General features: G+C 42.9%; 1 protein-coding gene across 4 annotated transcripts in view; it reads left to right on the top strand.

Annotated features, from left to right (window-relative positions):
• The window catches only part of LOC306967699 (protein TANC1-like), a gene marked incomplete at its 3' end in the record, with an annotated part of 145,870 nt that overhangs the window by 27,105 nt on the left and 103,009 nt on the right, over positions 1-15,756 (top strand). For all 4 annotated transcript variants that reach the window (XR_013793202.1, XM_079562818.1, XM_079562817.1 and 1 more), the window contains exon 3: positions 9,339-9,518. Coding sequence is in view for 3 of the 4 variants with exons in the window: in XM_079562818.1 (XP_079418944.1) it covers positions 9,339-9,518 (180 nt within the window). The remainder of the gene's footprint in view (positions 1-9,338; positions 9,519-15,756) is intronic.

The following is a 15,756-nucleotide window of genomic DNA, read 5'->3' as shown; positions in this document are numbered from 1 at the left end:
TTCCAGCACCTTTAATATTACCTGTGTGATCTAATGAATTACCACTTTTTATGTTTTTACCCCAACTAGACACATTTTTGGTTAGTAATTCCTGTTCTTAGGAGTCCAGTGAGTCCCATCTAAGTACAGTACATTTTTGAGATGCCTTTCGATCCCGAGGTCGTAGATCGGTTATGTTTGCATTTCTACGGGAACCAGGCTAACCCCTGCTAAGTAAACGTAGCATCAGTATCGCTCGTGACCTTGGATATAAGGGCACAACAAAACACAAGAGGCTGAGCAAACACTCGGGTTCGGGTTAGAAGAACTGATGTCATATGTCCACAAGTCACTTTTCACTCCCCCGCCTCCTCTGCCTGCCTTTACCCATCATCCTTTGAGCTGCCCACTGATTCCACTGCTACTTCAAAGCCATGGAAAAAGAAGTTTATCTGTTAACACGGCCGGCCCTTCTTAGCCTGTCTATGGAGGAGTGATACAGGGCGTCATGGCCACCACAGAGTTTTCTAACTACAGCGCGACCTGCTTGGACATTCTTCCTGTCTGCATTTGTTGTTTTGTTTTTCAGCATCATTCTCGCACGACGTCACCGCTCGAACTTTGCAGTCCCTGCTCCAAATGAGGCAGACCTCCCTTGGAAAGAAAAGTACCGCTTGTTCCTTGTTAACTGTGATCTTGCGAAAAGTTTGGTTGTCACACCGCGCGGCTTTACTCGAGGCTGTCTGTGAAGACCTTATTCGGCTCTGGGCTTGGGGGACCGTTGCTTAGCCTTCTTTTCTTTTCTTTTTTCAACTTGTTCTGCGTTTGTGCACACAGACTCTTTTTTTTGTCGTTGTTGTGCCTGCAGATGAGTGTCTTCTATCGCAGTTTGAGCAGTTGGAGACAGGCTGAACTAATGACCTCGGTTCCTTTGTGCGCGGCCTCAAAGGAGCATGGGTGAGCGCTTTTCGGAAAGAGGAGCAATTTGTATAGAGAGCTCCCCTCTTCATATTTACATCCTTCTCAGTTAAAAACGCCGGCTTTTGGCGATCATTATTTATCTTAGTTTAGTCAAATCCAACAAAAGATGGGGCTTAAGGGCACCACACCCTGCTGCAGAGCTACCCTTCTCGCTTTTATTAAGCGCTTGTTCACTTACAAAGACGTTACATTCAGTCATTAGTCAGCGCTTATCTTGGACTTTTAAGTTTTGATTTCACAAAAGACCAAAGCAATCCAGTCATTTTTGTTGATTATCATTTCTGTTTGATTGGGCAGGTCTGGATCTGTCACTTTTTCCTGTATTATTGGCGGCCACTGACGAGCAGCGTAATCCATCTACCAAATTCGGTACAAGCAATGGCCAATACTTCCATTAAGCTTTGTTTTTTCATCACATTGTGTCAAGACGAGACTTAAAAAGTACTAGATGAGGCCTAAAAACAGACTTAAATGGAACTCCATTGCAATATTATGACTAAAACCACATCATCATGTACATTTCTCAGTCATATGGAAGGCCTCAGTATAGTTTCTAAGTGCATTTGATTGGGAATTGAGTAAATGAAAACAAATATGAAAGTCATAAACTCCTTGATGAATGTTCCCAAGGTTTCCAAATGTACAGGAATGCTCAAAGACGGTACCTATAGAATCCCCCGATCTGGCCGTGTTTGCTTTTGGGATTACTGGGCTCGCCCTGATTGGACGTACAGGCTTTGTGCTACTTCCTGATGCATTGAACATCCCTGAACAGGCTGTGGTCCAGGCACTAGCGCTTGTTCTCATGACTTCACCTGGCCCCACAAGACGCGCTGCCTAATGATCTGTGCTAATGGCCGTTCAGATCTGTTGTCGGACCTCGTCTCTATGGAAACGTGGGACTTTGTGATCCATGTATAGGCATGGATTAATGATCAACCTGGTTTGGAAGTTGGGGTGATGTGAAGTATGGCAATATTGAAGTAACTTGAAGGAGTTGATGATCACATGTAAAATCAGTTGTAAAACAGCAATTAAAAAAGCCCATAATTGACATTGAGCTGTTGGAATAGTTGCTGATGAGAGATTCCAAGACTTGTCTCATTTTGCTGGGAAAGTAGGAGGACAAAACCACCCAAGATACGGAAGACGACCTTAATACTGTCATTTTTTGTTTGACCCAGATATCGCTTCTTTCTAATTGACATCCATCTCCTACAGTTCGTTTTCCATAAGGGACACGCTTCATATGCCACCCTCCTGAGCTACTTGAGCGCAGTAAAAAATGATTGATCATAGTAGGAACATGCATGCTCAATCATCCATCTCTCCAGTCCGTACCAGCTGTCTGTGGGACTTGTTGAGGGCATTGATGTAATTAACCTCATGTCCTGCCCATGTGGGACATTTGATCGTCTCAAAGACGCACTGCTTGATTATCCTTGTCCTTACTCCAGGACACCGCTCGAAAGCAGTCTGGATCACTCTCACACAAACGGCTCGAGAAAGGCAAGGAGTGACGAGACCTTTGATTATGATTAGGGTCATTAAAATAAAGTGGGGATTGTAACCAAGTGAGGTCTTTTTTAGGTTGACTGCAAGAAAGGATATAGCGTGTCTTCCACGCAGGGTTGGGCTGAAGAGGGCATTAATCGTAGGACCCCACACATAAAGGGAATCAATAAGTGCGGCAGTGTCAACAGTGGACGTGCCCTCATTTATTCAAACGCTTGGGTCAAAAGAGGTCATTGGACTTTAGCCCTTCTAGCCTCTTTTGTGATGCTTTGGTGGTCCTATTTGGTCCCATATCCTGGCCTGTTCCTCCAAAATAAGTTGTGCGGCCAATGTTATGTTTATTTTTTAATATCTTGTTGTCCCAGTTGCCATCTTTAATCCATAATGTGTGTGTTGTGTCATAATTTCCCCTTCGAAAGTAGCCTACATATTAATCTCCTCCTCAACACTTTCCCCTGCAATTTTTCAAAAACTTACTCAACCGCAATGGACCGCAAAGTAAAGATGGATGACATGAACACACACATCGCAACGTAGGCAACATTGGCTTTCCCCACATGTCAGGATTTCTGAAATAAAACAGGCCCGTGATTTGTTTCCCATACCCAGTTTTGGCTGGCAATCCATAAAGAGCAGTGGGAACCGTCTTGGTGCCCGTTGAAGCCCCCTCCCTCCTGTTTTAAGATATCCCCTCCCTGCGCGCCTTTCCCTTGGGGCCTATGTTTGAAGGCATTCCACAGCCCAGGCCACTGCACAGGGGCACGGGCCAGGCGCGCAGACAGACAGAAGAGTTTCAGTGTTCGTGGGGCTAACGCGCTCACTGGCCCGTCAGTGCCTCGAGCGTCTTTACTTCGCTTTTAAGCCACTAATTTGTTCCCTTTTTCAGGTGTATGAATTTCAGTGGAGCTGTGCCCCCTCTCTGCTTGGACCACCAACATAGATGAGTGATCCCTAAAACGGGTTAGGACATTTGTGCCGACAGGTAGATGTCCACGACCACTGGGTTTAGCGCTCACCTTTGCAGCTAACAAGCAAATAACATCAACATGGTGTAATGGCGAAACATTGGAAGTGGTGTGCAATAGGGCTGCTTGTGATACGGCGATAACGATATTATTACGATGTTTTACCAAACCATTCCATTCAAATTAAACACAAATTGCAAGTTTTTCAGCTCGCAGAAGTCATGAATAAAGTTCTGTTCATCTGTTTTGTGGCTGAATTTGCAAAAAAAATGTGTCTATCTCAGTCAGATGAAAACTTTAGTGATGTTGCGATGTATCGTGGCTTCTTGCGATACGGATATTGCATCACCTAACATCTCGATACGATGTTTTGTGGAGCCTTAGTGTGCAATGCAATTCATCTGGCGTTGTTAGTCTTTTGCGGTAGTCGCCAAGAATCTAGCTCTTGTGCACTGACATAATTTCTCACATAAAAGTCAAAAGCCTTTTATGAATGGACTGTTCGGAGCCCATTTATTACACTCACATCACTCATTCAAGTCATGGTGCAGCATAAACAAGCCTCTGTCTCATTGTTTTACAGTCAGGATCAAATGAGATCTAAGACACTGAGGTTACTTAATGAGAAACTCGCATTGGTCTCGGTGCGCTCATTTTCCTTTTCTAGCGCTGTATGTATTTTGACTGTTCCCATGGCGACTGATGCTGTAAACCGGCCCAAATTAGCGTCTTCATTCATGACATTGCTCCTCAATTTCCGAGCTAAGTGCTAGTTCTGAACCAAGCATTAGAACACCTTTCAACTTTGTTTTTTTTTAATGATCGTACAGTTTGCTCTCATAACTTTATGGAACGCCAATCCCCCGCTGAATATTCGGTGATCTGTCTGCCTCCTCCATAGGTCGCCGAGTGTCTGCCCTGACAGCTTTTGTGCTCCCGTCACCCCCAGTATAGGAAGTACACAGGCGCTCCACATTGGCACTCAGTCTAGCGGCAGAATTCCCCCCATTGGTTCGTTTGTCCTTTTGGTCATAGTGCTTTGTCTGTCCGCTGAAAGAATCTGAATTAATTATGGCCTGTCCATGGCCTCTGAAATGAGCCAGTGAGAAGCTAATGGAGTGTTTTTTGTGTCAGTCTACAGTTTAAAGTCGAGTGATTGACTCGCAGGAAATTCCCGCATGTTGTTTCGGACATAGTTACACAGTGGTGCACAGCGGTCAACAGACATGGATCTATGCTCTGCTGGCACCTTTGCCCTCAAACTTTGGGCTCCTTAAAGACCAAAGTTTGAATAGAGTAATGAAAAAAATGTTGGCAATTCCAGCTCCTTGACCCTGGACCCTGGATGCACCGATTGACCAAGTAGGACAGTTGCCAAGGCGGCTGCATGGCATGATTCAATACACAGTGTTGGCTTTTGTGGGTAAAGTATGCAAATAGACAACTGTCAGTCAAATCTCAAACAACTTTAAGTAACTTCTGTTGGTGGAAACTTACTTTTATATAGGTGCAATGAGCTATAGGAGCAGATGGCAGAGTGAGTTGTACGCCCTTAGTCTATACAGGGTGGCTTGAAATAGAGAATGAGCAAGAAGAGAGTCATGGAGAGTGAAACAGTTTAATGAAGTTAATTTATGCCCTGAATGTTGAAGTAGAGATGAGCGTTCATTATTATAAAAGCATTGAATACTAAAAATAGCAGTATTGATTTAGAGCCTCATAAGAGACTCATTTGAGGCAATTTATGCTTAGGTCACAGAGTTTAAACACATCCTGGAGCCTTAACATCTGAGAGAAGACTGTATGAACGGCTACGCTAGTACAAGAATAATGAATTTCAGAACATGTTTGCAGAGGTCTAAGTAAAACCCCATGGAGACAGAGGGACATTTAATTCTCTGCAGACGGCATTATATTCCCAACATCTGTTTAGATTCATGTCATTATCAGTGTAGCTTATTTATGTGTATACCCAGTAGGCATTAAACTAAGTGTGTAAAATGTATCCATGCTGTCAGAGGTGTGGCAGACGGGAAGTTGAAAAAGTAGTCATAACTATGATGTATGATTGCCCAGATTGACCTGTTCAAACAATCAATGCGTGTTACAGTGTTTACTTTCCTAAATCAATGCTCGTGAATAATACTGCAATGGTTTTCTGGGCTGGGCCTGCCCTCTCTCGCTCTGGACAGTCACTTTGATGAGGAGAAAGGATCATGATCCGCACTGCAATCATTTTTGCATCATCCAGGCCGGGCGGCGTATAATTAGAAAGAGTTGATTTCCTTGACCACAGCGGGCTGCCAAATTGCAGACCTCGGCCCTGTTGGGGTTCAGGCAAGGCACTGAAATAGCATTTGGCGAGCCGGTGTCCTAGCGGTCCTTCTAGGTTGTACAGTATCGGTCAAACGGCACCACTCCAGCAGCGTTCACCAGCACTCGGGCCCACTAACTTTTATGTGGCACCACTTGTTTTCAGAACCAACAACCAAAATTACAGCTTTGCCATAATCTATTTACCAGGCAAGATGGCGGCAACGTGCGTAAACCGCGACCTGCTGTGACCAGAGCCGGCGAAGCGCTGGCAGATTTATGGTCATGCTGTCCATATAAGGGTTTTATACTGTCTCTGCCAGTGTGACAGGCTTCGAGAATGGTTTAAATTACTCTCCGTAGTCGCATATGGGCAAAACCCGCAAAACAATCGATATCTGCGTTATTATATCAAGGTAATGCAGTTGAGTCTTCTTGACCAGACGCCATGAACACCAGTGAAGTTCATGTCATTCCTCACTTCACTCAATGACTTTTGACCCCGTATGGTTAAACCCATAGCGAGGTGTCGGTTCACTCTCAGGGGTTTCCTGTGTCTGGCTTTCTTCTTTGTTTTTGCTGCGCTTTAAACACTATCAGCTTTGTGTCCCCTGTGGCGCGGAAGAGGCACGGAGAAAAAACGGCTCTCTGTTTCTGATTTGCAGTGTCCCGACAACTCTCGTTTCCGTCTAAACTCTACCAGGATGCTAATGGCCTCCTGCGCTAAGTAACTTTTACTAACCCCCCCCCTTTGTCTGCAGATGGTGTCTAGCTTGCACCGGGTGACCTCTGAAGCTCGCCCGCTCTCCTGTAGTTTTCCTGAGTGCGCTGCTCTGAAAGATGTAACCAAAGCTAAATGTCGTTAGCGTGGTTCACCGCATCTGCAGTTAGACATGGCTCCTGACGTCTGATGTGTGTTATTAGCGAGGTATTACATGTTATCCTGAGGTTGATAATTCCTGCATTTTAATACGTGGAACACCACAGGGTCATTTACTTTGCCCTTAGACGACTTCATGTCTGCAGTGGGATTTGCCTTGTCGTCCCCCCCCCACCCCTCTTTTCCCTTCACTCGGACCTGGACTAAAATAAGCACACTTGATATAAACTTGATATAATTGTTAATTCCCTACATGATTCAACAGTATTACATTATAGTCAGGTAACGTAGCACTTCTGTTGTGATGTGGCCTTTGAGGACCTGTGGGGGAAGTGCGTTTTTTGCAGATAAAGACCAAGGTTACAGTTACACGATAAGAGAAATGCACCGATTTTCATGAGTATCCCATTACAACGTGCGACCGGTTTAGCAGCTTTCTCTGAGATTTTCTATGGTTTTACATGGCTTGAGGTTTGACACACACACACGCACACACACTCACACACACACACACACACACACACACACACAAACACACACACACACGCATTTGTAATGCTATCTTCGTGAGGACACTCATAGACATAATGTATTACCCAGACCCTAACCCTGAACCTTAAACCTCTAACCCTAACCTTAGTCCTAAACCTAACCCTAATCTTAACCCAATTCTAACCCTAACCCTAAAACCACATCTTGACCCTCAAACAGTCCTTCATAGAAGTGAGGACCACCCAAAATGTCCTCACTTTCCAAAAATGTCCTCACTTTGTTGGTTGAAAACTCAAACTGGTCCTCAAAAGGTCGATAGGTCGGTAAAATGGAGATGGTTTCGGGTCATTTGTGGACTGATTTGTTGGGAAATGTCCTACTTTGTCTCTTTCTGTAACCTCTACTCTAATCTTTTGTTGGGTATTTTCCAGTGTTTTCCAACTCTGGATTGCAAAAAAAAGATATTGTGCCAACTGCCAAATGTTTAATGAGTGGCCTGTTATCCTAACTCTCAGTGGTCAGTGCCACTGCTGTGTTCACAAACTTGATGTCCTTCCCATGTAAGTTAGTGGCATGAGAAATCCCCACTGATCCATGACCCTGGGTTTAAGCACACAATACAAGCTCCTATGTTTTTCTACAGCAGCCTTTCCTGTACTTCTCTGTTGGCTCAGGTGGTGAATTGAATGTAACAATGTGAGTAAATGACATAAAAAGTTAAAAACATCATTAGCCAAATTGTTAAAAGTGCATTATGCAACTTTTTATGTGAAAAAAAAGTTGTGCGTGTTTGACTTTGTAGTGACCCAGTGGCTGTATGAGTGGTCAGCATAGTGTCTTTACTTTCCATCACAGTGGTCTCTACAACGCTCCAGAATCAATTGTTTTGTAGGTTTTCTGGTCAGAGGGTCCGACAGCAGTGAAAACCTTCCAAACAAGTGATCCTGGAGCGTCCTAGAGACCACTGTGATGGAAAGTAAAGGGGCCATGCTGACCACTCATACAGCCGCTAGGTCACTACAAGGTCAAATATACTTAAAAAAAAATGTGAATAAAAAGTTGCATAATCCACCTTTAAATATCAATCAAATAGGTATGATTCATTTTTATGACCATCTACACTGCCATAAAACTAACTAGGCTAAGCCAGCGAGTCCTGAGGCAACGGCATTGATTTCAATATTGTCAGTGAGTGTCTGTATGTACTTGTCTTAACCAAAACTGCTCGCATTTTTTTACTGTAATGTCCTAACATGAAAAACCTCAGGGACAGACTGTGAAAATCCCACTTTAGCCCTGGCGTATAAGCTGATTTGGGTACAGGTCGCGGTACATACTTGTTACATAACTGTCCTAGTCGTAAACAAGGGTCGAAAATGTTGCAAGGATGTAAATAGGAGTGAATAAATGCTTTGGACGATCGTACAGTTAATTGTGAAATGAGATGAATGTAAGACAACTGTTGCTATTTACTTCAAGTTTTCCAACAAATCACATATATATTTCCGGGGACAGAATATGAATAATGGATAGAGCTGGATTTAAAAGACTTTACTTTGTTGACGTGTATCAAAAATGTTTCACACTTAAAGATAGGTGTTTGTAGCAGCTAGTGGAGATGTTGAGAAAATCTTTAGTCAGTAAGTGCTTTATTTGTCATTGTACAACTGTGCAACAAAATAGTGTTCAGGTGTTAGTCCTGAGCCTCTGCGACAGAGCGCACCGCCACTGTGGGCCAACCTGACCAGCATATTTTTGCAGATAGAGGAAACCATAGCACCCGGAGGCCTTCAGTGCTCCTTTGATTCTCTGAAACAGTGCAGCGCCTCCTGTTTTTGTGTGTGTCCCTGTTTCAGAGCGTGGTGTCCTGCACTGCTCAGCTCCTTCCGCTCCACAACAGTCTTTCACCATCTTCTGGGAGAGCTTAGCAGTTAATCTGTTTTTATTCTCCAGTGAACATTCATTAGCCAGAACAATAGTAGGGATAGACGTTAGTTGTGAGTCTTGCCCGGATACCTCCTCATTTGTCCCTTTCATGTTTCCTGCTGCGCCTCTAAAAAAATTTTTTTTTCCCAAACATGAATGAATAAATAAATAAATAAATAAATAAATAAATAAATACAATTAGTTGAGAGAACATGTTAAGAGAGCAAACGAGGCCAACATTTCACTGCAGTGTCTCACATTAAAAGCTATGTTGTTCTCTTTTCCAGGCGACCTGAACAGAAGATGCTCCCCTGAGGGCCTCCACCCTCTGGGCCCGGCCAGCGCACACCCGGATGACATTTTCAGACTGGGCCTCGGTCATGGAGGGTCCATGTCTCTGCCCTCCTCTCCTCTGTTGCCAAGGCAGTCCTACATGATGCCCCTGCGACCCAGCAAGAAATCGCCAGGTACAGACGTTTAATGAGAATTTTATCGCTCCGCTGATAAACTGCTCGGAGGCTCGTCCTGTGATATTGGGAAGAAATTCTTTGGAGGAAAAAAAAAAAAAGTCTTATCTCAGGCGGCTCTTTCAACAAACGGGACAGGAAGTGGGGGAGTAAGAGTGCATCCTGGCATTCCAGGAAAAGACAGGACGGTAGATGTTTTGAATTGTTTGTTTTTTGTTGTACAAGGGAAAGGTCTGTTCATGAAAGTTGGCATGTTCTTTACTATAAACAATGTTGTTCCTTTAGTTATGTTTAGAGCCATTATGAATGTCTTGGCTCATTGCACGGGAAGATAGGCCTAAGAAAAGTTTGAATCGGCTTCATTATCAGGATCAATAAAGCATTTTCTAACCGACAAAATGTAAAATACAGGATGTGTTGAAAATCATGACTCAAAGACATAATACTCCTGCTTTAGAACGCAAATACTTATTGGTGCCTGGACAGAGACGTTGTTGCCAAATGGAAAAGTGTAAAAGCTCGCTAGAAGCTGCAGGTGTTTCCATAAAAAATAGTTTGATTTTCGGCTGGTTGGGCATAAGAAAGACAGCTTGTCACAACAAACAAAGAGGATCAGAGGGCCTCCACGTCTTTTTCCCAGTCGGATATAACCACCTTACTTTTGTTACACTTTTATCCCATCATTCCCCGCATTACTTTAAATAATTAGTCTCCTTTTTCATCCCAGTGGGTAGTTGTCAAACACAGCCTCTCATCCAGCTTTGTGTTTACATTTTCCCGTGCCCTAATGGTTCTATGTTTACACTGCAACTAATTGTCAGCTCTCTCAGCTCCCTTTATTCGTCATCTTAAAAGACACACTTGTCAACAGCTGTGCGGGGCTTCAAAAGGGGGGCACCTACCTTTGTAGAAGAACTTGTTTTATCCCGAGTCTTTGTGTGCGTGATAGTTGGCGGTGGGGAGAGAAATCTTTAAAGTGGTCAGCGAAGCACCAGTCAGCTTGTCATTGTTTAAAAAAGGGTTACAGCTTTGATCTGTTCAGTAATAAGGTGAGTTAAAATGTCCTCTGCACATCTGGGAGTCTGTTTAGTTTTCAACACAGAGTTTGATATTTTTGAACCTGATTGAGTTCGAAGCGTTCTAAGCTAAGTTTTGATATTATGATTTTTTTTTCCCTTTTGATTTTTCCCACAACTGCTACACTTCTATAAAAGATGAATCACACATTTACAGATAAGCAGGGGGGGGCTGGGTTAGAGGAGAGATGAGGAGACCAGGTTAGACTCGTGAAGGTTAAAGGGGCCCCGGGGACACGAGACGGGGGAACTCTCATTAAAGTCCTATACTCCCACCGGCTGCGCTCTGAGGCGGGGAGAAGCAGGAGAAATGGAGTGACATGACGGTGTGTTATGGAGGGATCCCGCGGTGAGGGGGCCATGGGGGTGGGGGCGGGGGTGAGGGGGAGGTGCCCGACAGGTACGTGTGAAAGCCCACAGGCCTCGGGTTCACACCTCCAGTTAATAAACATGTCGCGGCGGAGAGTCTCAGCCCGGTGAGGAAGACGTCGTGTGCCGGTCGTAATGCTTTCTACCATCACATGTACAGAGGTGACGGGGAGGGTCATATTCTACATCATCTGTTAGAATTTTTGTTTGAATTCAATTGAACGTGCTGTGTTGATGTGACACACTTAGAAATAAGACTATGACTATTTATCATGAACATGTCGTAGTGCTTTTTTATTGTGGTATTCAAAGTATTCTGAAACTCATGAGAATGTGAGACGAGCACCGGGGCAGAGCTGGATTTGTGTAAGTGCAGAAACTCGACCACTGAGCCAGACATGACAGTTGACAGTGAGTGCGTTTACATGCACTCAAGCATCCAGGTTGTTAATGGGGATTTTAAGTTTCCAGGTTTTTTCTGGTTCATGTAAGGCTAGGCGACTTTATTTATACCGCGCATTTCGTACATAAGGCAATTCAAACACAGAATCCTGGTTTCAGTTTCCTGGATAAGCCAATATCCAGGTTATTAGAAACCAGAATATTCTCAATGGGATGTTCCCACTGTGCCCAGGATATAGTACCATGTAAACACAGTATCTTGCTTTTTCACCATTGCTGATGTACTGAGCATGTGCGAACTTTTGAAACATATATGGCAGGAGCAAAAACTTTGAAGTCATCTTTAAAAACATTTTTTGTAATTCTCACATCTATATCGGAAGCTGGGAAAGAACTCTACTGTTATAAGTTCTGCCTTGGATAGTCCCTGTACTAGGGAAGACGTGTACGGTAGCAACATTGCTAAAGTATTTTGCTCCTTACCATATTTGTCATTAGCTCCGCCCCTCTGGAGCTTAAATATCCAGGATACTGCAGTTGCTCACGTAAACAGGGATATGAGTGTCCTGGTTTCTCGGACGCATGTAAACATCATATCCAGAGTACTGTCATAACCAGGATAGGCCGAATAACCAGGGTACTCGAGCACATGTAAACACACTGACACCCTCTTCCTGATCACATTTAAATCTCGTGGTCTTTTTTTCTCTCATTATACATATCTCAGCTGTGCGTTTTGCTTCTCAATCTCAGCATTCTCATCTTGTTTTCTCTCTTCTTTTTTTTCTCCTTTGACATCAATTGATCATGTCTTAGAAATGTTCCGGCAAATTAAAAAATCGTTCGGGTGTGTGACAGCACAAGTATCCCAATCACGCTTCTGTAACCACACATTCTTTTTAGTCCAATTCAAATATTATAAAAACACATGATTGATCGATTGGTCCCAACATTTGTTTCCAATAACTATTTGTCATTGAGACGTTCTCCTCCTTTTAGCTGTCACCATGTCTTTGAGAGGAAGTGGTTTTGCCGATTGAGGGAGCTTTGCGGCTTGGCTCAGCTTTCTGACACATTGGGTAATACGTCGCAGTTCGGAGCGGGCCCCCAAAAAGTGGTTGATCTCTGCTTGAAAAGTACACGCGGGACAACGGGCGAACGCTGAGTTAATTAGGGAGTGAAGGATGCAAAGGGGGCACCAGTCCTGGTGGTGCTGAGTGCTGCGACTTTGATCAGCTAAGCCCCGAGCTTAGCCATGAAACGGAGCAGTCCGACATGTGTTGAACAGCGCCTAGCTAATGGCTCACAGGCTTCTTAAAGGTGCTTTCGAGGGGGAAATTGTTACAAGAATGTGGCGCGGAAGGATCAATCTTTCTACAACGCCGCGAAGGTCAGAGACAAAGCAGTAGAGTGGATACGGTTGGTGAGAAAGCAGTGTCTATATTTGCTTACCGGGATTGCATTCCACTTTGAACAACACATTGTTAACAATAAGACAAGATGAGATGATAGAACTTTATTGATCTCACAATGGAGACATTTACTCTCTCACTCTCATTCACTGCTCTCAAGAACAAATAAGTTATAGTAAATAGCCTCGGAGGAGGAGGGCAAGATTATAGTTAATATGAAGTAAATTTTTCTTCCTTGTTGGTTGCATTAATAACTCCACAACTTCATAATATAAAAAACAGTATGTTGACATCTTAGCAATTCTATATAAAAGTATGCATTAGATCAGGGGTTCCCAAACTTTTTGGGCTAGGACGAATGAATAGTATGAGGTTATTGTGTCTTATGCAACTTTAGGGCACACAAACATTTTAAAATCAAGTTATTATGTATTTAATAGTTTATTTTGAATATTTGAATGGATTTCACAACATATGCTGTTTTACACTCAAGGCTTCGCTAACCCCAAGGGGTCCCGACCCCAACCTTGGGAACCACTACATTAGATCAGTGGTTTCCAACGTTGAGGCTAGAGCAGGGTGATATGGCCTAAAATCTCTATCACAATATATAAAAAAGAAACACCACAATAACGATAAATTTGACGATATAATTGATTAGACAAATTACTTAAACATCCCAGCCTTACGCCTACTGGGAAGATTAATTCAATGATATTTTATAAAAAAAAAAACTTTAATGGCATACTCATTTCCTCGCAAATATGATCTACTCAAGCACCTGTGCCGTGTTCTACAGTCAGTGTTTATGCTGCTCTGATGGAGCTGAATGTAACATCAATTATATCGTCTCCACAACAATATAAAAAATTATAATGATATAAATTAATTCCCTACTTGAGGCATTAATTTATCCTCCGAGTATCCATAACTTGTGCACCCTGATAAAATGCTAACAAAGTGAGCAACTTAACATGAATTATTCTGTATTTAGTGGAGCGTTATGTTAGAAATATAGCTAAAATACAATAAAGGTCTAAAAGACAAAAAAAAAACGTCCTTTAAACTAAAACTTTTCTTTGAAAGTTTGAAAGTGTTGAAATCCTACTCAGTTTTTTTTACCTGAGACAAATCCAAATACCCCTGCCAAGTGCTTAACCTGTTACCTCTCTCTTAACCGAGTGCATTTTCTCCAGTCCGGCTTTATCCAAATCTAGAAGCTTCACGACTGGAGCTCACAGTCTATTGGCCAGAGAAACGCCTCATTTGAAAGCTAAGACCGACAAAACTGATCGTGCGTTTTTGCCTAAGTTTCCTACATATTTTTGTCGTGTTTTCATTGTTTTTTTGTTTTTTGTTTTGCTTTTTCTCATTTTTTCATCACATTTGAGCCATTTTTTAGTCATGTTTTTGCCTCTTTTTTATTGGGGTATTGTTTTCTTTTTTCCGGCACATGTATATTTGTATCACATTTTGTTGCTCTTTTTTTGTTGCTTTTTCATCACTTTTTAATTGTATTTTCATTCATATTATATTATATGTATATTCATTTGTGTTGCTTTCTCGACGCTTTGTTCAAGAAGCTTTTAGATTGGAGTAAAGCCAACATAGAGAAGATGTGCTTGGCTCAGGCTTTAAGCACCCCTGGTTAGGAAACACTGCATTATATCATTTAATTCATGACAAGAAGCTCCATATGAAACATTATTATTATAATCTTTTAGCACTTTTTTTTTTTTACTAAACTAAAATTGAGCTATTTTTCGTTTTAATACGACTTCATCGTGCTCCTCACTCACACTTCCACTTCCACTTCACAGCAGCTCTCCCTCATCTGCCCCTCTCACTCTCCTGGGTAATCTCCACAGTGACCTCCGCTGGCGGCACAAGGTTACTGTGTCTTTGTCAGATTCACGGCTTGTGTCGTTCCCGGGCTGCCCTTGTGAGTTGATTGCTGATGTTAAAAAGGAAAAAAAAAAAGTCTTTTAAAAGGCGTTGTTAAATATGCACTTCCATCGCTGTGTTTACAACCCGCAGTTTATGTCCGAGGTTTCGTGCCGTGATGTCCCATAAGAGGTTCCAAACGTCAAGGTGAAACATGTCGAGATTCCCACCTTGAATGCACCATAAAATGTGTTGGCTTTTAACTAGCTTTGTATTGCCTTTCTACACTAAAATTGCTTCTTGAGAGATGAAGACGATTTATTTAAAACTGTGGACGGTGAGTCATTTATTGATAAACCGTGCAGGTGTTCGCGTCACCAACTGGGAGCATAGATTGTTGTGCTCTGAATAGCAAGCTCTAAAATGCGTCATCAGAGCTTTTACTTGGCTGCGCACAACAGGCAGGCGGCCCGATGATGTCCTGCTGACTCCGGGCACTTAAACTCGGTCGGAGAACTAAACTTAGCTCTTAACGTTTAATTGTCCCTGCAGCTTTTAGTTCTAAGGGTTACATGGTGCACTGGGGCTACTTGGGAGAGACTATGCGCTTTTTCTTTGGATAATGTTCAGACCACTATTCATATGTAGGAGAATGACAAAACAGAAATTCATTGTGAAGCTTTAAACCTGTTTTTGTGGGTTATCTTCCTGGCAGTGGTCTAGTGCATCCGGCTGTTGTAGACGCTCCTTGAGTCTCTGTCCTGAAGTCACCTGTGTATTGATGCTAACCAGCCTGTCCATAAGGCAGCGAGGAAAACTGATACCTCTCCAGCTCAAGTGCTCTCCACTTCTCCACTCCAGTGCTCCCCTGGCAAGGCTCCTTATCACTCAATCCTCACTTTATCGCCCAATACAATCCCAATCCACCCACCGCCTAAGAGTGCACAGGGGAATCAATGCTTCAGCACACTCACTAATCTGCAATAAGTGCTGGGTAATGCCTAAAGTTCAAAGTTAGAGGAGGGAGAGAAAAGAAGCCGTTGAAGCTGCATCTCAAACTGTTGCTCCGTTTTCATCTTTTTCTTCTTTTTCTTC

This window comes from Gobius niger (assembly GCF_951799975.1).
Source record: "Gobius niger genome assembly, chromosome: 9".
Taxonomy (NCBI): Eukaryota; Metazoa; Chordata; class Actinopteri; order Gobiiformes; family Gobiidae; genus Gobius; species Gobius niger.
This window is presented reverse-complemented; position numbering and strand designations above follow the sequence as displayed.